The sequence below is a fragment of the Mytilus edulis genome, chromosome 4, assembly GCF_963676685.1.
Source record: "Mytilus edulis chromosome 4, xbMytEdul2.2, whole genome shotgun sequence".
In the NCBI taxonomy this organism is placed as follows: Eukaryota; Metazoa; Mollusca; class Bivalvia; order Mytilida; family Mytilidae; genus Mytilus; species Mytilus edulis.
Window position 1 is genome coordinate 25,802,680 of NC_092347.1, and position 24,399 is coordinate 25,827,078.

At 32.9% G+C, this 24,399-nt stretch overlaps 1 protein-coding gene across 1 annotated transcript; it reads left to right on the forward strand.

Moving 5' to 3' along the window:
- Window positions 1-94: 94 nt before the first annotated feature.
- Window positions 95-13,936, forward strand: LOC139519301 (nuclear transcription factor Y subunit alpha-like). Its single transcript, XM_071311279.1, has 6 exons — window positions 95-197; window positions 4,530-4,676; window positions 6,083-6,335; window positions 10,859-10,911; window positions 11,438-11,557; window positions 13,500-13,936. The coding sequence occupies exons 2-6, from the start codon at window positions 4,530-4,532 to the stop codon at window positions 13,869-13,871; spliced, it is 945 nt and encodes a 314-aa protein (XP_071167380.1). The 5' UTR covers window positions 95-197; the 3' UTR covers window positions 13,872-13,936.
- The last annotated feature ends 10,463 nt before the right edge of the window (window positions 13,937-24,399 follow it).

Consider the following 24,399-nt stretch of genomic DNA (forward strand, 5'->3'; position numbering starts at 1 on the left):
TTCTTTTCAATACATTTAGATTTTGTTTTTAAACTTGTCTTTTTGCGGAAAAAAATACATGTTTTATCACAATCCACATTAATTGACTACGTCATGAAATTTGATGCACAATAAATCAGCGCCATTGGACAAGGAAATTTTGAAGAAAAATCCAAAATATACAATTTTTGCGTAGAAAATTACATCAAAGCAAAAAAAGTGAGCAATACAAAAGTTTCCTTTATTGTGTTATGCACCGGATTGCATAGACATTAATTTGAAAATGAGTTGCCATACACAATAACTTCAACTACAATGACTTATGACGTTTTTGGATGCTGTTTTATTTGTTATAGTGGTTTCTTTTATTTTTTGCATCAACAGTTTCCAGTCGTATAAGGGCACAAATCCTTTTTTATGTCGTAGACGTCATTATAAAAATATCCAGCAGATCATAGTTAGCTCTTTTGGTCCGAATCCATGACAAATCGCCCCACTGGCAAATAGCCCCACACCTAATCGCCCCACTTTTTCACAAACTCGCCCCACTTTCTAAAAAAACGCCCCACTCTTGTTTACCAACTCGCCCCACTTATGAAAAGGGTAAACTCCCATTGCAAATAGTTATGATAACATGCTCCCCTTATGAAAAGGGTTAAAATCCCGCTGAAATACGGTCTGTCAACTTTCAGCCCCACTCATGACAAATAGATAAACCACATATAAAAAAGATGCAATCCCGTTGTATATCTTTGTCCCTGCCCACGTCATTACCTTTAAACACCAAAGTGAAGTGCTATAAAATCAAATTGCTGTTAAAAACTCTGTTTTTGCAATAAAGTTATATATAAATGTTAATCACGCATCAATAGTATGATTATGATACAATTAACAGGTTTCTTTTCAATTGTTATACAAATAACTAAGCTTACAAGTATAAAGTTATTCTCCAATAATGATACAAAAATGTAATTGCAATTATATTTTAAAAATGTTAAAAAAGTTTAATAAATTTCGTTTTTTTTTTTTGTATTCTGTGTAGATTACAAAAATCAAAATAAGTCTTCATTTAAGTGCGGCTAGTTGGTAGACCTGAAAATTACATATATAGAAGTAGATTTTTCCCTTTTTTCAATAAGTGGGGCGAGTTGACAGGGGAAAATTAACTGGATTTAACCCTTTTCACAAGTGAGGCGATTTTTTTTTAAAGTGGGGCGAGTTGGTTAACCAGGTTGGGGCGATTTTTTTGATTTTTTTAATGGTGGGGCGAGTTGGTGAAAAAGTGGGGCGTTTTGCCAGGGGGCGATTTGTCCTGCTTCCTTTGATCCTATGCCAAAAGCCAAATAAATATCAGTGGGTAGAATCCATGAAAAAGGGTACAACTTCACGGTATCAGGTTCGTTCGCGCCCAATACACTTTCGCACCCTACACGTTCGCACCTCGCATGTTCGCACCCAAGGTTCGTTCGCACTTTACACGTTCGCGCCCAATTATAATTCAAATTCCAGTAGAATAATTGGAAAATCATGATTGTTGTTATTAATTGCTTTGGTGTAAGTAAAACATTCAAGATTTTAAATGAAAAACACAAAAGATAATTGTTTTTAACAGCTTGGTCCCTTCGATCTTAAACAATAAAATATAGCAATACACTTTTATAACCATAACATGATAAAAAAATTTCAACACACAAAAAAAAATCGTAGTCAGAATCTCACTTTATTTTGAAACAAGTCAATGAAATAAAGTTATGGCAATACACTAACCAAAACATGATTAAGAGTTATTCAACACAAAATAAAACGTTGACAGAATCCCACTTTATTTAGAAAGGATTATTTATTATTTTTAACAATACACTATCCAAAACATGATAGATATATTCAACACAAAAAAAAAATGCTGTCTCACTTTATTTTGAGACAATGACAACAAATATAAGAATACACTTGCCAAAACTTGATTACAAAGCTACACAAAACCAATTAAAATTGGGCGCGAACATGTAGGGTGCGAAAGTGAAAGGGGGTGAACATGAGTGGGCGCGAACGGACCCGGATTCCAACTTCACTACAAGTCGAATCAGCACCGGTACCTCGAATGACTGAATAACACTAATAATGACTGAATAACACTTGAAATTTAATATTAGCAAATATTGGTGACTTTTAAACATTGATTATTAAATAACAGTATACTGTCGATGCATTTTACCAAATATCATGCAAAATGCTCAAATGTTGAAAACTTTGAATACTAATTAAGTTGAACAAAAAAAATACATACAGAAACCCTCCAAAAATGTCAATGAGTCAATACTGTGAATACAACTTTTTGCTTAAAATACTGAACAAAACATATGTTAAACATATCTTTCATGGGTGCCGAAATGACTATATCAGGTGCTGATTTAACCAGGTGCCAAATTGACTAGGTGCTGATTTGACTGTACTGGAGGCTCCCACAGGGTACCCCCCTCAGGTCGCAAGGTCACTTTTAAATTCGTCGTTAGGTCGCGCAGTCGTTTTTAAGACAAAAGTACAGGTCGCAGGTCGATTTTTCCAACATAGAGGACGCAAGTTGTTTTTATATTTAAAGGATCCATTCAAGTCATTGGTGTGTTATTAAACCAGGGACATATATGTTCTTGGTTAAACCTTTTAGTTTTAAATAAGATATTTGAACATTTTGCCACATGCTTTTGGGTTCAGTTGTTCTTGTTTTGTTTGAGACCATCCAGAGATGGCTGTCTGTAAGTGGGAAGTTCCTGCTCTATTGAAGTTGGTGTCGTCAGCTCTAGATTTAATTTTGTGTAACATTTAATGATCAATATGTGATGTCTTCGTGTCATTAAGGGTATTTATAAACCCATATCCGTTCTTTTCCATATTGAGACCAAAACAGGACTTGAACTTTTCGATTTTTCAAAACAGTAGTTTTAACCAAACATTCAGTATTTCACTAATCCTACACAATATTGTCTTCTTCCACATACTGCCTGCATTCAACTTTCAGAATATACTGGCAAATTGGTTCTGCATGGTTAAAAACAAGATAGGTAGGTCATTTCAGATTTGAAAGTCTCAAATGACTGTGCTGTGTCGATCTCCGGGGGAAGCTTGTTCCAGTCTTTTGTGGTGTTCACACAGAGGGACCATTTCCTGCAGTCGTTGGTTCGTTGCACCATGTATCCATGTAGTTTCTGTTGTGTACGTTTTGATATTCTAGTTTGTCTTTGGAGGTACATGTCTTTGCTGATGGCTACTTTGTCGTTGACGATCTTGTACATCATTGCGAGCCTGACCTCTCTGCGTCAATCTTGGAGGCTCAGACTTTTCCAACCCAATTTGTTCATCATGTCTGGGACACTTGATCTGTTTCTGTGGTGCTTGGTGACGTATCTTGCAGCCCTCATTTGAACTTTTTCAATTTGGTCAATATGATTTTGATGATATGGGTCCAATATGGTTGTGGTGTATTCTAGTTGGGGCGTTACTAGAGTTTTGAATGCTTGCTCTTTGATGGTTATAGCCGATTTGTAGGTTTTGTGGAGGAAATCATGGCTTCTGCTGGCTTTGCTAGTAATGTTGTTGATGTGTTATCCCCAGTCTTACCCCAGGGAAAGTTTTTGACCAAATATTAAAGGGGATTTATCTTGAGTTACTGGACAGGATGATAATTTGTTGCTTCATATTTCATTGTATTTCTGAAAGGATTTCATCTGAATATGAAAGATGGAATTTTGGGCTATAGATATTTTATTTTGAATAATGTTGCATACATTATGCCTCCAAAAATAAACAACATATGGGCATCACTATATTTGTTGTTATTTTCATTGTTTTATTATGATGTATACTAAATGGAAAAATTGCTAAATTTATCGTTTCCATTCTCTAACTTTAGTTTGCCTCAAACAAATATTATAATACTTTGCACAATGATAATTACCACAAAACACAGATCAAGTTTGAAATTTGGAGGCGTCACTTTTATCGTTCTCCTGTTCTGCTTCTTTTGCAAATGGAAAAATTGCAGGATTTTTTGTTTTTGTTTTCTAACTTAGGTTTACCTTAATTAATTGTTATAAAATGTAAACACAATGCTTATTATCACAAAACTCAAATCAAGTACAAATTTGGGTATTATCACTTTTACAGTTCTTGAGTTATGTCCCTTTATAACATTATATGCAAGCAGGGGCACATTCTGCATAATTTATTTATTTAAGATTATTATTGATTTTCTTCAAAATGGATTGGTTAAAATATCTTTGATAATAAGAGTTATTTTCTCTGGAAAAAAACATAACTGATAATATAAGCTGACATTGTAAGCAATGCCTAATTCCTGATATGTTAAAACATGTATGTAGCTTTATAGGTCTCTGATTACCGTAAGAAGTGTATTGACCAAATGGTTAAGCTATCAAATATGAAATATTAAAAGATTTTACTCAGACTTTTGAACTTCAGAATTTTTCATGCCATACTGTTTACATACAACTTGAACATGTTGAAGTTACAGATTCTGCTTGTCATTCTTTCAGATGACAGAAGGTGACCAAACTTACACAGTATTTAATACAGATAACCAACAGACGGTAACAGTAGCCATGCCTGATGACCAACAACAAGCAGGAATTCAATACATTACACAAGATGGAGTTCAATTATCACAACTTTCTCAAGCTGAGGTAAAGATACAGAGAAATTAAAGTGTTCCTGACAAAAAAATAAACATGGCACTGGTAACATGAGGGTGACACTGAGAATTTAAGAATGGCCCACCTCTAGGCTACATTATGGTGATCCCATATATATATTTTGATGCTGAAGACCAATTAAGAAAAATTGTGTTAAAATTTAATGTAATTATTTGGCATCCTGTGTCAGTTCACCTTTTTTAGCTTGCCTGTCTGAAATGGACATAGCTTGCCTGACTGAAAGGGACAATGTGTAGTTATCCAATCACTTGGCCTCTGTTGACTGTTGTAGTCCGTTAACTTTTGCAAAAACATTTTGTCTGAGACTAGCGTCCAAATTCAAGCAATCTTGGTTACAATCATTATTAAGTACAAACGGCAGTGAACCAATGTCTGGTGAGTCTGTAGTACGGTAGAGTCCATAAAGTGGATACCCGAGGGTATGCAGGGGCGTTATGATAAAAACATAAAATGTAGAGAGTCTTATAACAACAACACTTTAGGGACTGCTGCAGAAAATTTATTGATCGACATGTTTCGGTGCCTGGGGCACCGTCATCAGGATAAAAGCAATACATAAAATCATGTTGAAGTAATAAAAGTTAAAATTTAAACGTCACAATGTTACAATGGTAAGTAACGTTATTCAATGTACTGAAAGTGAAAGTTCATTGTAAGTATGTAAATAAACTATAAAAAGAAATTAAAAATAAAATGTTTTTGTTGTGAAAATGTTTGTTAAAATTATTCTGCCAACATGTGTTTGTCCTCTTGCATCATGGAAAGAATAATACAATAAGTTGTACTGTATAGGTTGTGTGGTCTGAATGTTCTGTTAACTTTCTTCCCCAAAATAGACGACATTTTATCAGCAATTCCGTACCATTTCGACTGGCTTCCCTTGGCCAGAGGTACTGCTTCCAATCGCGTCAGGAATGCTGTAAAATGTTCGTTCGCCGAAAGTAAAGGACAAAGTATAAATATCACTAGTCTATGTTAAATTTTAACTATGTGTTCGTTCATCAAACTATCGGGAATGGCCAGTAATCTGTAAAAGTGGTTGTATCTCGAGGGTTGTATGTTTGATTAACATATTTTTGGGAGCATCAAATTGAATTTGAAGAATACGAAATCGGGTGCATTTAATTTCAAATGAATTCTGTTAGAGAAAAATAATTTCCTATTTGATGTTAAAAGGACCCATTTGAAAACACCTGGAATCATCCCTGGGTAAAAATTACAATTTTGTCTTTTTTGATAGAGAAAATCTGTCAACATCTTTGAGACGATTAAGAAAGAACAAATTACCATTAGCCTCTTGAAGATCAGTCTTATACAGAACTATGGGGGATATTGTTACTGTATTAAAAATAATACTTGTCTTGTTTATTTTATAGAACACAGATAATCAGAATGTTATATACTCATCAATGTCAACAGCAGGCTTTACTACACCAGCTTCACAGGTGATGACAAACATGGGACAGACTACACAGAATCAAACAATGGTTGTCCAAACTCCACAAGGTCAAAGTTCAGTACAGACCGTTGGAGTACCACAGATGTTATTTTTAAATCAAGTCACCTTGAATGGTCAAACATCGTTTGTATTGGTAGATGCTAATAACAAACCAGTACAGTTACCTCAAGGTAAGTTATGTTGGATATCTAATTTACTACTCTATACCAACAAAAAAGCTATGTACACATTCATGTTAGATATCTAATTTACTACTCTATACCAACAAAAAAGCTATGTACACATTCATGTTAGATATCTAATTTACTACTCTTTACCAGCAAAAAAGCTATGTACACATTCATGTTAGATATCTTATTTACTACTCTATACCACATACACATTCACTCAAAATGTAAGCTACCATGTATAATTGGAAATTTTTATGACTCACCACCAATAGTAATAGATTCCCCTGTGTTAGTCAAACAGAATGGTCAGACATTATTTATATTAGTAAAGATCAGTATATAGTTAGCCCAATGAGAGTCACATTGCCTAATCAAACATTTTTTTAGCTTGCTTACCAAAGTAAACATGTGCAGTTATCCATTAGATACTCAAATACAAATTTCATTACATCTGGTAAAAGATAATTATTTAAAGATTGCCTCCTTAAGGAAAGTAAAGTTTAATATATTAAAAACTGTGGTGAAGAAACCTGAAAAAAAGATATTGGATAATATAAAAATATAATAATTTATGATGTAAAATGCACATATTGAAAGTGTTTTGACAAATTATAACCCCAACTCATAGAAGGAGCTATATGCAATCAACTTCTCAACTTTCTCAGTTACTATTGAAAAGAATGTCTTTAAATTTGGTCAAGAGCTGACAGTGATAATGTGAATGTTTTATTTTGATTTGTCAGATTCCTCCTTCCTGTTTGTTAATACTGTGGATTTTACAGTATGTTGAATGAAATTGATATTAATGAAATAAGTATTGTCCAATCTTTTGGATTGCAAGATCTTGGAATATGCTTATAACATTGTAGATAAATGATTACAGTTTATTACATTGTAGATAAATGATTACAGTTTATTACATTGTAGATATATGATTACTATTTATTACATAGTATGATTTATGATACAGTTAAGGCCTTATATCTTGACTTACATCTAGAAATTGACAATGAGGGTCGGTTGAAAACAAAACTTTACAACAAAAGAGATGATTTCAGCTTTCCAATTATGAACTTTCCATTTCTAAGTAGCAACATTCCAGCAGCATCTGCATACAGGGTATATATCTCCCAATTGATATGATATTCCCATGCTTGCATTTCCTATCATGATTTTCTTGATAGAGGGTTGCTGCTCACAAGGAAGCTATTAAACCAAGAGTTCTAAACCGCGAAGTTGAAATCATCCCTTCGTAAATTTTACGGACGCCATCACGAGTTGGTTGACCGTTATGGAATAAACGGTTCACAAATGATATCAGATATGTTCCTTACGTCGTAACTACAATCCCCTTCCCTTTCATGAATGTGACCTACCGAATTAGACTATTTACCACATAAGCAACACGACCCTTCGAGAGCACCTGAGATCACCCCTAGTTTTTTGGTTGGGTTTGTGTTGTTTATTCTTTAGTTTTCTATGTTGTGTCATGAGTGCTGTTGTTTGTTTGTCTTTTTTCATTTTTAGCCATGGCATTGTCAGTTTGTTTTAGATTTATCAGGGTTCGTACGGGGCATGGAATCCTGGAAAAGTCTATGATTTTTATTTAGGGGGGGAAAGGCCTTTAAAAGTCATGGAAAGCTATATTTTAGTGACAAGTCCTTGAATAGTCATGGAAAATGATTATTTGCACTGTAATCTTTATTGCATGTCTTCAAACATCTAAAATTAAATGATCCCCGTAGTTTTTGTCGAAACTGTTTCTTTTTCGAATGCTAGAAACAAGGCCCCAGTTGTGGTAAGTGTAAAATGAGAATTTAAAATTCGTTTCTTCAAAATTGTTTATAAAAATATGCAACCGCATCTGGTTCCCTTCATAGTGCAATTTGCTTTAACAGTATTGAAAAAAGAAACCAGCTATCGGAATATTCGAAAAGAAAGTTATTGCTATCAAACAGCCATTGAAAAACACTTTTAATGATAATGTATGGATAGAGGAGCTGAAATGATAAGAGTCCTACATATAGTAAAGAGTAATTTTTCATACAAAAGTTGTGAGGATTTCATCTCGGTATTTAAGAATATATTTCTGGATAGTAGACAAATGTCACTTCTGAAATGGCAATGATGCCTCTAAGTAGGAAGGTGATAGTTTTTTTTGTCTACAATGTATTATCTGTTTGATGAAAGTCCAACCAGTCAAGAGGATTATGCCAAATAACCTTTTCTAATACTTTGTTTATTAAAATATTTCAAAATTTGTATATGGGTCGTTTTCAAAAAATGTCGAATTTTCAGTACACCCATGCTATCTTTTTTATTTCTAATGGAAATTTCAGTTGTAATGGTTTAAATGAAAGCTTGTCGGATTTGTGATTCAGAACATTAATAATAAACACACCTTGCATCTATTTTGATAAGATTAAACTGCATTTAAGACCCATTTTGGGGGTATTTGTCTGCGTACAGTGTCAGAAAAACACATTTCAAATGAGTTTTTGCGATTTTCTGATCGCCTTGATATCTACAAAAGGGACTTTTTAAGAACGTTAAATATTACTCTAACGAAAATTCGTAGCTTCTATATCATTGTATGTAACATATTATCTACAAACTAAATTGAATCTGCGTACAGGAGGTTCATGTCTTTCCTGTTACCGCTACTTAAATCAGCCGTGAAATTATTCTCCCTATGAATATTGAATCAGTCAGTGTTGATTTCAAAAGTGCAAAGTAATCTTTACATTTAAAACGCCTCGTTTCTTGAACGACAGTGTAGAGAAAAGAAATTTCAAGACATTTAGTGAAAAAAATAGAGCGTACTTTTTTTTATGTCTATGCTGTTACCATCAATTTTGATTAAATACACCAACAGTATATTTGTAAAAAGTGCAATAACGTGTTGGAAACCAAATTCACAATAGAAAAACATAATCACTTCACCAAAGGGAGTAGTTATTTCACAACAGCAATCAAAAACGAAGAAATTTGTCTATCCTGTTATGTCTATCCTGTTACTATGGTTGCTATGGTTACAGTAACAGCATAGACAATTGTAGACAAAAACGTCGTTAATTTTTTTATCTTAACATATAGGTGCAAAACGAATGAAATATTTCGTTGTTTGAAGTCATCTTAAGGTTATAACGTCTTAATCTTCCCAATTAAGCATTCACAGGTGCAATACTGATATCGGTAACAGGATAGACAAAAAGGTAACAGGATAGACTTTTATATAGTAATATATCAGAAACGTACGTTCCTGTTACCAATGAAATATAGAGAAAAGTAAACTAACTTATGAGGGATTTACTTGATGTTGGGTTTATTTGAAAGGGTGAAAAAATGCCGAACAATATAAATTGCTATCTTAGACTTGCATTACTGGTGGTAATTTTTACAACCTTTGAAAACCAATTTTTAGAGGCATTTTTCAGTACAACCTGGAAAATTGGCAAATAATCTATTATATTACAGAATGAATATATATAGAAGTTTATTCTCTTGAAAACCATCTAATTGTCTACGTAAAACAAGCTTAACATTTTATCTAAACCTTTTCTTAATAACCCAAAATTTCTTTTGAAAATGGTAACAGGATAGACAAAATAATGTACCACCGATCAAAATATGTTTCAACATATTCTTGTATGACATCATTAAGGTTGCATCTTTTAATATGTTGTTCTTAAAGTACTGTTTGTTATGATTTGCTTATGTAGAGGGTTGTTTGAATAAGTAACTTTTAATAATTTTTTCAATTTCAAAATTCGACATTTTTTGAAAATGACCCATATATTCTTTTATACTGTAAAAAGAAGCAGAACATATACCAAAGGGGACATTCAAATGAGTGTGTAGGTCATACTCTTTCATAGAATCTTTGATAACAAGTAGGTCTACATCATTGTTAGCAAACTTAACTCAGTATTGTCATTCATAAATATGTTGGTATTTCTCATTGTGTTTCAGTGCAATTGTGTCATTATTGGATGTTAAAAAGATTGTGTATTTAGTTGCATGGAAAGGACACAAAAGCATGTTTATAGCATTAGGGATGACTTTTTGGTCTATAGTTTTGGGGTATGGAAATTTCATAAAACATCCTTGAAAAGTCATGGAAAAGTCATGGAAAAATGGAACTAAAAAGGTGTATGAACCCTGTTTATGAGTTTGAGTGTCCCTTTGGTATCTTTCGTCCCTCTTTTATGATGGCAATTTATTACTTTGTAGCTAAATGATTTATTACATTGTACCATTGATGATTAATGTTTATCTTCATTCTTGTCAATATAATGGAATTTGATGTAACTCATACAAATGAGAGGTTTAGCTAGCTATAAAACCAGGTTCAATCCACCATTTTCTACATAAGAAAATGCCTGTACCAAGTCAGGAATATGACAGTTGATGTGTCTGAGCTTTTGATTTTGCCATTAATTAGGGACTTTCCGTTTTAAATTTTCCTTGGAGTTCAGTATTTTAGTGGTTTTACTTTTTACATGTACTATTTATGTTTTCAGGTATACAAGTGATTAACTTACCAACAAATCAAATGAACCAACAGCTGCCTGTGGTAAGGACATACATTTTATGACAAATTAGTCCATGTATACAGTTATTTTTATTGCTATGACTGAGGTTGTCCAAGAAATGCCCCTTTACATCAGGGTTGGCAAAAAACCTGGCTGTTATAAATATTTGACAGCCCATTGTGAGATAATGGGTTTTATATGGTACAGATAGGTAAAACAGGGCAAAATGAAGTGTTAACCTGAATCTATATTATTTTAAGAAGCATTAATTAGAAGATTCAGTAATCAATTAAAAATGCAATATATTTGTACATTAAATACAACCTTATGTTCTCATTTATTTTATAAGTTCACTTGTCTGTCTCCTATCTATCACACCTTGTAGATCCAAACATCAGAAATATCAACTATTTTGTAATAAGGAGAGTTGGTATCCTGTTTTTAACATCTTTCCTCTTTTGTGTAAAAAATATATTTTAAAACTATTGCAACTTTCAACCATTCAAACTTAATTACTACTACATGTAATTATTTTTGATTATGTATAACATGTGATATTCTTTGTAGTCCAATGATTCTGGTGAAGAGCCATTGTATGTTAATGCTAAACAGTATCACAGAATATTAAAGAGAAGACAAGCTAGGGCCAAGTTAGAAGCATTAGGACGAATACCTAAAGAAAGACAAGTAGGTCATATAATCAAATTATTTAATCAGTTGACCAAAGTCCCATAATAAATTGCAGATTTTTTTTTTTCAATCACACATATAATTTAATTTTGGATGCAACACGTCTTCTGATTGGCTGACGTCGTTTTGTTTATCAGCTCTTAAACATAATTTGGTCATGTGACCGTGACGTCATCAGCGTTTTTTCATGGAATTTAGAATTAAATTATAAGAAATAACTGTAATATTTTTTCTGCCTATTCGAAATAACATAAAAATTTGGTGCACACTTTAAAATAACCAACTATGCGGGTTATTCAGTCTGCACCACATTTTTTATGTTATTTCTTCATAGACAGAAAAAATATTACAGTCATTCCCTAATTGTACTCAGGATTTGTTAAATATGAAACTGTTTACAAAGCAGACTATAGCATCATATTAAAATTATATATTAATATGAGGCAGGAATTACCTGTGAATGGGGACAAAGTCTATGATTTAAAAAAAAATCAACAATGTTAAAAAGAGAAACAGAACTACCGTAACGTTTCCAATTTTGGTTCTGTTGTTAGGGATTTTAGTTGTGACGTTATTTAAGTTATGACGTCATATTCAATGTAAACAAAGAAACGCTGTCTTCAGGTAACGTTTTTTTAATAACAAACGTTTTTTTTAAAATGAATTAGTATTAGTTCCTTTCTTAGACTGATAAATATACATTTTATTCTAAGTCTCATGTAAACAAGACCGGAAAATTCAAAAACGCGACAAAAAAAAATTGAATGATTTTGAGTTCATTAGTACAATGAAAAAATTAGGGAAATTTTCCCGATTTATTTTTAATTTTTTTTTTTATTGAATTTTCTACTGTAATAGGGGACTTCGTCCCTATAATATTCCAGCAGAAGTGAATGATCAACAATATCAAAATTAAAGCTATATGAAATAGATATTTTATAGCTGTAGTTTGTAGTGTATAAGTCTTGAAAGAGTAATCATGCACATATTTGTATTTCATGTTGAGTAAACATGATATCTATCAGCATCATCAATGATCAGGGAGGTTTAACTCTCTGCGTACAAAGTTACCTCAGTATATTATACCACTGTGGCAGCAGTCTTTCAAGTTTTGCTCTAAACAGCAGTTACATATACAGCCATTTGAGTTCATTTAATTTTTAAAATGAATTATTGAAGTTCTATATTTCGTATGTGATAGCTAAATTTATATTCCACCTTTTGCTTGTTATAAACTTTTAAGAACTTACAATATTTGCAAGAATTGTTGTTGTCAATAAATGAAAAAGTTGACCATAAGGTCTCTACAGTAAATATTTCACACACTGACCTATACAGAAGGTTGGTCACAATAACCATTTATTTGACAATCAGCAGAACCATTCATTCAGAAACAAATTTAAAACCAAGATGATCTCCATTCATAATCACACCGCATTTTTGCAACTGTCCAAAGTCAGGAGCCTCTAGACTTTGTTAGTCTTGTATGTTTTTTTTTTATTTTAGTTCATTTATATCTGTTAAGAGCTTAGTGTGATGTCCTTTTTCACTGATCTAGTACACATTTTGTTTAAGGGCCAGCTGAAGCTCAGGGTTTAGGATTTGTTTTGAAGACCTATTGGTGGCCTTATCCTGTGTTCTGCTCTTTGGTCCTGTTTTGTCTCATTGACACATTTCCCATTTCCATTCTCAATTTTATATTTAGATAATGTTTTAAGAAAATGATTATTCATGAATATACCATTTTCTGTCATAGTCTATTCTTAAACTCATTTACCATAATTTTTCAGTGTTCAGTAATTTGCATTTATATAAAACCTCATTGACAGTGTATTGACTTATCATAACAAGTTACAGATCAGGTTCTGACTGGAACAAAATTTGAATTTTGAGTTGAAATTATCTTTACGAACTGAACATGAGTTTGCTTACTTTACAGAAATACCTGTATGAGTCACGACATCGACATGCTCTGAACAGACAGCGAGGGTCTGGTGGTGTATTTATTAAAGGTGGTAAACATGCCAATTCAGAAGAAGATGAACTTAAACAAAAGAATGGAAATGCCAGAGGAGGCTCTCGCCCAGCTACACCATCTTTTCCACAGCCAGTACCTATTGCCATTGCTCCATCTACAGGCATGTCAGCATCCTCAGAAACAAATATGGCTTCCTATGCTACAGCAATAAACAATCAGTTACAAGCAGCATTCTCAAATGTAGCTGGACAATCGATTCAGCTGAATTCATCCAACATACAAGTTTCTGCTAATGGTGCCGCAAATATACTCAATTCTTTGTCAGGAACATAAACTTGCTGTCTAAATGTTTTCATTTGTATATAATTTTTATGTCTTTATTAAAGGTAGTGTCCATATTTAGGTTGTTACATATGCTGTTTATAAATTTATACCAGATTTATGACACAAGTCCTGTTTTAATATTCAAACTTTTATGCCTTACACCTAGAATATTTCTGTCTTATGATGATACTTGTGTTATCATGTCTAGCCATATGTTTGACTAACATTTCTTTGGCCTTATAGACACATTTTGTTTGTATCTACAGAAAGAGGTCTCTAGTCTTGAAGTCTTTTTCATATTATTATTTAAAATCTAAATTACAAGTCTTTAGATAGAACATTTTTCAATCAACACAACCTATTGAAAATTGTGGCTAAGTATTTCTATTTGGCCAAGTAGATTAAGTGGAAAAGAATTTTGTAAAGATTTATACGAAAAATTTACTATACAGGACAAAAACTCCTTAGAAGGTCAATTGACAATTTTGGTCATATTGACATATTTGTAGATCTTTGCTAAACATTATTGCTGTTTATAGTTTATCTGGACCTATAATAATATTTAAGTTCATAACCCATTAAATGCAGGTGCAGCTTGATACGACTGCAGAGGTCAAACCCTGAACAGTTGGGGCAAGTATGGACACAACATTCAAGCTTGATACATCTCTGAATTTGGATTGTGATTAAATAGTTGAAACAGCATAGGTTTCTGACACAGAATGATGTGGTCTTAAGGTAACACGATACCGAATGGCATATCTCCCGATTTCCAAACTTTTTGGCACACATGTTCTTTGAATCGAGTTACATCGGAATATGTAATAAAAAATGGGGGTCACCATTTTTGTTTTCTTGGTATTTTCATAAGAAAACGTCAATTTTGACAACAAATTTACATAGGTATATAGGGGAAATGCCTATTTTTCGGCTTACCTTTATAGATTTCCAATGAATGCCTATGTTCTTATATACGGAGAACAACAAAAAACTAACGTTATAATCAGTATTGCAAGCTGAATCCATACACGTATAGAAAATCATATGTCACCATCCTAGTTTTTGAGATAAATGGCTTCAAAGTTGATAGATACCCTTAGAATTTGACCGAAAACGTGTGACATTATTGAATACAGAATGTAACGTTATTCCTACTACTCAGAGATATGGGAAAACAAAATATGTGTCGGGATCTGAATGATGTTTACTTTATTTTCATTTCTCGTGTCAGGTTTTGTTAATTTCCTCCGAGTAATGCAATATAAAATTCTACTGATATAATTTATTTCGTTCTGCACATGGAAATTTCACTCACATGAATTACCATTAATCTCGTCTGATTTTCACACCAAACGAGCATATACTTGAAACTTGCTTGAACTGGTTGGTTCCACTTGAATCCTGTGATAATAAATCACCAGAATTTGGTATACGTTAAATTCAGGTAAATTTTTACAATAAGATTATTCAAATAATATCTTTATTCTAAATTTTTTAAATTAGTTTGAATTACTGAGTTTTTAACTCCATCATTTAAGACAACGGTGGTATCATTGCTTCATCCACGCAGAAATAGAGTATACTTTAAAAATTTGATTCAGTTAACAGTTGCTCGGTTTTTGATTGTCGTTTAACGTTCAGTGGCAAATAGTTCATGCATGTTCGGGACGATACATTTATACAATTTTGAAAACAGCTGTTTATAAAAGACACATTTGATGCACCAGTCAAAAAAGGTTTAACATTCTGTTAGTTGTGAAACTTATGAGGGAAAATAATGATCCTGAAAAAATACACATTCTAAAAAGTCTACAAACTCAAAGAAAAATTCAAAACTTATATTCTGGACTTGCTACGTACATTAGTATAGTCTACTCTGCGTGGTGTAAATGTGTGAGTTGGTTGCTCAGCAAGTCGGACAAACATTGCAAACTGTATGCAAAATTTCACAAAGTTCAACAGTCTGTCATTTGTGGAAAATTATTTACAAAACAAATCTTGAGATCATATATGCATTCTTTAAAGTAAAAAAAACTGCGAAATATAAAAGTTCCAGCTTGAAATTCCACATGTTGGAGATGTAAGGTGGAGTCTGTACTGTGCGTGCCTTTTATATTTTATTAAAATGCATAATCCAGCAACCTGTCATGAAAAAAAAATAAAGAAAACCCAGACGATATGCGCACCTTTAATATGAGTAGTAACAGCAGGTACATAATTTAAACCTGAAACAAAAAGACTACGAAGTGCGGGATTGACGATCGAACGGACATGGGTGAAACTATATGATGATACGTGCTCTATTAGGATTTTGGTGATAAAACATATATTTGAATATGCAGTTCATATAACGAAAAGGTAATTTGGAGATCTAAAATGAGCAAGCTGACATTTCAAGGCAGCACTCGCACCCGCAAAGTGGAAAGGGATTAATATAAGCTGCAAAACTTGTTTCCCAATAAATATTAAATTATAATTGCATATCCTATATCTCCATTTATCATACTAAAAGCCAACTGTTGTACATATAACATATTCCATATATTTTTTCTTTGTATTTGTACGGTTACAAATAAAGTCTCATGTTACCCCGTTTCCATAATGAGCAAGCGGTAACGTAGATAATTCTTTGTGCGTAAATGTTCGTAAACTTTGTTGATTTCTTTGAATCTAAATTTTAACAACTAGTTTCAAGTGATGGTTGTAAATTGTAGGATTGATTGCTGGTTGATTAACGTCCAGTGGCAAATATTTTATGCATGTTCAGGACGAGAACAAGTTAACAATAAATAATACAACCCGCACAGCCAAATGGACGCCCCACTTTGAAAGCATTTTACTGCCGGTCGAAATAATACCAAGTGACCATATTTCTATCTCTATTCACCCTTGGGGTGTAAATTGTAGGATATAAACAAAATATATAAAAATTATGTACATTGTCAGAAATATAAAACGTGTTTGTACTCACTGTCTCACTACGAAACAAGTGGAAAACTCGGCGAGTCTTGCTTTTCATCGTGTTTCTAAAGCTAGTACAAATACATTTTATATCACAATGTACATATATATGTATATAGTATATTTATTCACACAACGAAATACATGCAGTTCTTTTATACATGTATATAGATCTACATGAAAGCTCCATGCTTGTTCTAAAAACTCCTCGGGCTTTTCCCGACGCCTAGTATGTGAGCAATATAAGGGCTACTCAGGGATCTCCATGGCCTGTTTAACGATGGCGCCCCGCCATCGTTCAAATGTCTTGCGCCATCGTTAAATGACTTGTGCCATCATTAAATTGTCTTGCGCCATTGTTAAATTGTCTTGCGCCATTGTTAAATTCCGCTATCAATCAAAACTTCGTCGTTTTTTGTAGCCCGGCGCCATTTTTTTATCATTTATAATCAAATGCATGTAATTGCATGACCCTTAGGCTTTTTATGTTATAATCCAATACAGTTCTAACGCCTGAGGGATATCCGGATTAAGATCGCTAATCACCTGTACCTGAGCTTGTACAGGTAGATCAACAAACCAGACAGGAGAATACTATCTGAGGATAGACAATCCATTTGTCGAATTAATCAACTAAGTTTCAGCAAATGATTATGATAATTTAGATTAAATAAATTGATTAATAATCCAGTTACAAAGTTTAACAAGTCGAACACATGCTTTATTTTGACTTACGCAATCAGCATCCCCCTTTTTTAAGAAGTACAAAATAAGACGCAAAACAGTAAATATTATTTCATCGCAAATAACCCGAGTACTGCTGTAACGATAATTTAGAATTACTTTAAAAGTTTAAAAGTAAAAACTTTAATATTTCCTGTAAAGAAATATCGTATCGTAATTCCGAATTCATTTCATATGTTACAAGCAAATTGATGCATCCGCGTTTCCGGTTTCTATTCAGACTCGAAAGATGCATGTTGCACAGCATCAATCTGCCAGATAAAGTCATTAAAAACCTTTTCATTTGTCAACGTTTGCTTTACAAATCTCTTTAACCTTTTACATAACCCGTACGAATTATTTTGTTGTTGCTGCAAATCAGCCATACCGGTATTAAATGGGTACTGAATTTGACAGTGGCCATGAAAAATAAGCTCCACAAAATGATCTCAATTCCAATTTCGAATGGAGTTTTCAACAATAACTACTCATTTAAATACATCATAAAATATAAAATGTCATACAGTCATGATTTAAGTTGATTTGACTACTATTCTGGACGAAGAAAGATAGCTCCAATGCAACATTTTATGTTGACAAATTTCCAATGAAGTTCATTAAACTAAAGTTTTTGGCAAATTCTAATATACATAATTTAAGAGCAGTTTAGGTGAGCTATTAAAATGAGTTTCAATTACCAATCTTACCTTGCTTTAAATTATGTTTTGTACTCGTTTTTTATACGAGGGGGGGCAAGGGGGGTCCCCATAACAGCAAAACAGTGAATTGATTTGGTGAAAAACAGATAACAAGGAATTGAAAAGGGATTATAACAGATAACAGTAAATGCAATATGAAAATAAATCTGTCCAGGACCAATCCAGTAGATGACCCCTAGATCTTAGTATATAACTTGTGGTATGGACCTAGAAAATTGTAATTTGTGTAAACAAAACGTTTCTGCCTTGGTTGATTTTTTTCCGTATTAACTTTACAATAAGTTATAGTATGATTGTTGAATTTTTCTGAACGAAATGACTAGTTTCTGTTTTTGATATAGGGATATTTTTAATCTAGGGCATTTGAGGAATCAATTTTTAATGATTTAGGTTTTTCTATTTAATTTTTGAAAATAGTGCAGTCATATGATTTTTAACCCCCATAACAATTACCAAAAATACAAGAAATCTACATGGGGACCTTCATGACAGCTTTTGGTCATTCTCAACTAAGGGGGGACCATGAAGACTTGGCATTTGAATGGTTAAAAACGGCAATAAATAAAAATATTGCTACTTTTAATTCTATAATGAAAATTCAAATAAATATAATTTAAATAAGCAATGAATTAGCATGTTCACCATTCCTTGTATGGAGGGATAAAATACTTCCGATCGCGCTACACTGTACAGCGTAGACACGGTTTGTAATGGTGAAAGTTCCTCCATCGTTCAATTTTCATCCATGGAGATCCCTGGCTACTATGTTAATTCTCTTCCAGTCGTTTTGTCTCCGAACTTGTACATGTACATTATATATATATAATTATTTCCATCTCTAATCACACAAACTGAAAAACACACTACAGACGCGGATCCAGCCATTTTATAAAGGTGGGGTTCCCAACCCAGAGTAAAAAGGGGGGGTTCCAACTATATGCTCCCATTCAAATGCATTGATCGGCCAAAAAAAGGGGGGATTCCATACCCCGGAACACCCCCCCCCCCCTGGATCCGCCACTGCACTACCACCGAATACCCATGCAAGCGTAAATTAACATATAAAACCAACGACACAATAACAATCATTTTCGTATCGATTTAAAATAGTTCTTTAACTGGTACTCTAATACTTCACTTACCTGTTGTCATCCATCATCGGACACTTTTTGCAAATTCCATTTATACCGTGTCACAAATTCTTCCAAGATCAATATAGTTATTTCTTATTTTATTATGGGGCCGGATCGACTTGGGCCGGATCGACTTTGGGCCGGATTGACTTGGGGCCGGATCGGTTTGGGGCCGGAACGACCGGATACCTTAGAGCCAGTCCCGACTATCAACTGTCTATGGGATTACAAATCTAGCACTTCATTTTTAAAATGTTTCCGAAACTACATCGGATTTACTCTGTACAACCAATGAATTTCAGAGACTGTTTATACTGGAACACAGAGAAAGTTATTCGGCAAAATTACCAAGTTAAACCATTTCTTTACATTCCATACTAACAAACTATTTTCTGTATGAGTTTCAAAGTCTGACTGCTTGTATTGTGCTTTTTCGCCTAATTCTATCCGTATTCTTATCCGAATAAATTTCCTTTTTCCATTTTGATCGAGCGATGTTTTAAACGACCATTTTACACGAATTAATAGATGTACAATTGCCAGTGTCTATTACGCATCATACTAAGTTTCTATAGATTAGATTTCTATTTTCAAAACAAAATTTTGATGGGGATACGGCGTGCATCATGAATAAGTATTTATTAATACAAAAATAAACCGAGAATAAAATAAAGTGATAAAACTCAGTCAATTATGCATAAGAACATATATAGATGAATCGTGCAGATGCTTAAATATTAAAGAAACAGAATATTTTAAAGTAAAGTTATACATTTTCAAAGATTAACAATGAGTAGTAGAATTGCCGGAAAACGATAAAGCAAATAAGTTAACCGTTATATATTGTATCAAAACTCTCGGCACTCTGCATCTTGAAAAAGTTACCGTTAAAAATGTCACATAGTAATAAAAAATATTTCTTTTTTATTATTTAATCAATTTGTGATTGCAAAACCTGCTGCATTGGCTTGCATACATGTGTGAACGTTATTCGATAACGTCAGGAACGGTAACTCGTGGCGTAACGTCATTCGGTATCGTGTTACCTTAAATCAGAACTTAAAAAAATTCAATTGGACATTTACCTTTTATGGTCCAATATCCAAAATCTAAATACATGGTTAGATTCAGCATACCAAAGAACCCCAAGAATTCAATTTTTGATAAATCAAATAAAGTTCAATTTTGGACCCTTTAGACCTCAATGTGGACAAATTTGATAATGGGGCCCAAATATAAAAAATCCAACTACATGGTTAGATTCAGCATATCAAAGAACCCCATAAATTCAACTTTTGTTGAATCAAACAAAGTTTAATTTTGGACACCGATTTGGATCAACTTGAAAACTGGACCCATAATCAAAAATCTAAGTACATGTTTGGACTCAGCATATCAAAGAACCCCAAGAATTAAATTTTTGTTAAAATCAAACTAAGTTTAATTTTGGACCCTTTGAAAACAGCACCAAAAATTAAGAATCTAAATACACGATTAGATTCGGCATATGAAAGAAAACCAATAATTCAATTTTTGATGAAATCAAACAAAGTTTAATTTTGAACCCTTTTGTCCCTTATTCCTAAACTGTTGGGACCAAAACTCTTAAAATCAATCCCAACCATTCTTTTATGGTCATTAACCTTGTGTATTAATTTCATAGATTTCTATTTACTTATACTAAAGTTTTAGTGCGAAAACCCAAGAAAAATGCTTATTTGGGCCCTTTTTGGCCACTAATTCCTTAACTGTTGGAACCAAAATTCCCAAAATCAATCCCAACCTTCCTTTTGTGGTCATAAACCTTGTGTTTAAATTTCATAGATTTCTTTTTACTTATACTAAAGTTGTTATGCGAAAACCAATTGTCTTTGGACGATGACAACGACGCAATACCAATATTCGATCGTAAAAAAAAATTGGGCTGTCGTATAAAAACTGCAAAATTTCCTTAAAACTACCAATTTAGTAGCAGCAACCTAACAATGGGTTGTCTGATTTGTCTGAAAATTTCAGGGCAAATAAATCTACCGGTAAACCTGAAGAACATTTTAACCTCGTTTTAGATTTGCTTTAAATGTTTTAGTATCAGATATATAAACCAACAACTGCATTTTACACCTATATTCTATTTTTAGCCATGTCAGCCATCTTTGTTGGTGGGTGGGATCATTTTTTAAAGAACATACCTTAATGATGATTGTGGCTAAGTTCAGTTATATTTGGCCAGTATTTAGAGGAGCAGATTTTTGTAAAATTTAACGAAGACAGTCTAAGTAATGAGAAAAGCTCACTAGGCCCTTCGTGTCAGAGGTAAACATGGTAAACCAGATGCTCCGCAGGGCGCAGCTTTATACAACCGCAGAGGTTGAACCCTGAACGGTTGGGGCTAGTATGGAGACACAACATTCAAACTGGATACAGCTCTAAATTTGGATTGTGATTAAAAAGTTGACACAGCATAGGTTTCTGACACAGAATGAATGTGGTCAAAGAACTTAAAATGGTTTTTTTTTGCTTTTGAGCAATTCACTATGCTGTTGAATATTAATCCTTTGATATTTGAAGAAAGGAGTAGGTCCAGTAAGACCCCTTTTTGGCCCCAAAATATAGTAGTTTTACAAAATTGTTAAAATGTAAACCTTAAGTTATTCATTGGACAGTAAAATGCTTCTGCTACATAAATTTGGGCTGATTTTGACAATACAGTGCACATATATCGGGTACTTGAACCATTAAGTCATGCTAAATTACTGAAATCTTCACAATTCTAGCATTTTTGTTAAATTTTAGACGGTTTTCGTGTAAAACGAAAGTGGCCGCATTCGTGTTCATCCTTAATATTGAAATGTAAGTTGTATTTTATGATAATACATAACATATATAAAGGTTGAGGATGAACACGGATGCGGCCACTTTCTTTTTTGACAAAAACTATCTGAAAAATTACATTTTTCGGCATATTTGGTAGATTTTTCGTATTTCAGCTTGAATCGGTGCGTTTTTTATGACTTAATCAGTTAAAATCTTTCACATAAACTGATTGATTCAAATAAAATAGACACTTAAGTGTTTAAAAAGTGGTCAAAATCTTTCGTCAGATGAACATGAAATTTGAGGCCAAAATCGGTCCTTACCGGACCTCTTCCTTTTCTTTTTCATTTCTGAAATCTGAAATAAGAAAAATTGAACCCCACCAATTTTTTTTTCACCTCCCCCTTTCCCTTATTCCAAAAATGATCTCAATTCCAATTTCGAATGGAGTTTTCAACAATAACTACTCATTTAAATACATCATAAAATATAAAATGTCATACAGTCATGATTTAAGTTGATTTGACTACTATTCTGGACGAAGAAAGATAGCTCCAATGCAACATTTTATGTTGACAAATTTCCAATGAAGTTCATTAAACTAAAGTTTTTGGCAAATTCTAATATACATAATTTAAGAGCAGTTTAGGTGAGCTATTAAAATGAGTTTCAATTACCAATCTTACACTGCTTTAAATTATGTTTTGTACTCGTTTTTTATACGAGGGGGGGCAAGGGGGGTCCCCATAACAGCAAAACAGTGAATTGATTTGGTGAAAAACAGATAACAAGGAATTGAAAAGGGATTATAACAGATAACAGTAAATGCAATATGAAAATAAATCTGTCCAGGACCAATCCAGTAGATGACCCCTAGATCTTAGTATATAACTTGTGGTATGGACCTAGAAAATTGTAATTTGTGTAAACAAAACGTTTCTGCCTTGGTTGATTTTTTTCCGTATTAACTTTACAATAAGTTATAGTATGATTGTTGAATTTTTCTGAACGAAATGACTAGTTTCTGTTTTTGATATAGGGATATTTTTAATCTAGGGCATTTGAGGAATCAATTTTTAATGATTTAGGTTTTTCTATTTAATTTTTGAAAATAGTGCAGTCAGTGACACTTTATTATCAATTTGATTTTTAGATATTTTTCTTCTGAAAAGCAATATATATACTTTACAACATTGATGCACAATATATCTTTTTTATTTAATGACCTCATGATAAAACTTACTTATAAAATACAAAAATACCCAGATCAGTGGAGACAGAACATGTAACTGAAACACGCATGCCAGTTATGGTTCTTCTGATTATAGAAATTGACTCAAGTGACAATTCTGATAGTATATTAGAATTTGGACCTAGTGAAAATTTGGATGACACCAAGTGAAACACCAATCATGCATCTTGTGTGAAATTATAGAATATGGAAAATTTGGGTACAGCATTGGAGAAACTGTAGGATTTCAAAAAGGATATTTTTCGAAAAATTAAACTGAAGACACATCTTTATTTTCATCAATGGTTTCAGAGCTTCAATTTTCGCCATGTGAAGCAGTTAAAAAGCTTTTAAAAATATGGTGGTCAGGGTGGCTCTTTCATGTAAATGAAAAGAGAGGGAGTAGCACTTATAATATAAATGCTAAAAGAAAAAGATGTTGTATAATTCCAAAAGCCATAATTCAAACCCATACCATTTAGTAATGTAAAACAATTCAAAGGAGAAAACTAACTGCCTTTATCCACAAAATAGTGAACGAGAAACTTAGTAACACAGTAACAAACTACAACCACTGAATCCAGGCCCCTGACTTGGAAGTAGGCACATACAGAATGAATAGAATAGAATATTTTTATTTACCAAATTAGTGCCCCAGGAGGGCATATAGCATAGAGACAATATTATTATAAACAATAACATATGCAATACACAAACAATAAAAGATATGTATCAAGTGTTATAAAAATAATAAAATAAAATAATATACCACAGAAAATACACTCAACAAAACAGTAGCTATGTAGTATAAGAATGTGATTGCGTCAACGTTAGCATGCTAGTTGGTGTCCAATCCTCCCCTAATCAGGGACAGTGGTGTAATAGTACAACATAAAGATTATTATGTGGTCATTGAATAAACAAACAATGCTTTTTATAACAAAATCCATACTATA

What these genes read in the sequence shown, in the direction of transcription:
- LOC139519301 (XM_071311279.1), top strand. Translation starts at nt 4,530, where the DNA reads ATGACAGAAGGTGACCAAACTTACACAGTATTTAATACAGATAACCAA. An exon ending in ACCAGTACAGTTACCTCAAG is followed by an intron (nt 6,336 to 10,858) that starts GTAAGTTATGTT and finishes TTATGTTTTCAG; the next exon opens with GTATACAAGTGATTAACTTA. An exon ending in TGAACCAACAGCTGCCTGTG is followed by an intron (nt 10,912 to 11,437) that starts GTAAGGACATAC and finishes TATTCTTTGTAG; the next exon opens with TCCAATGATTCTGGTGAAGA.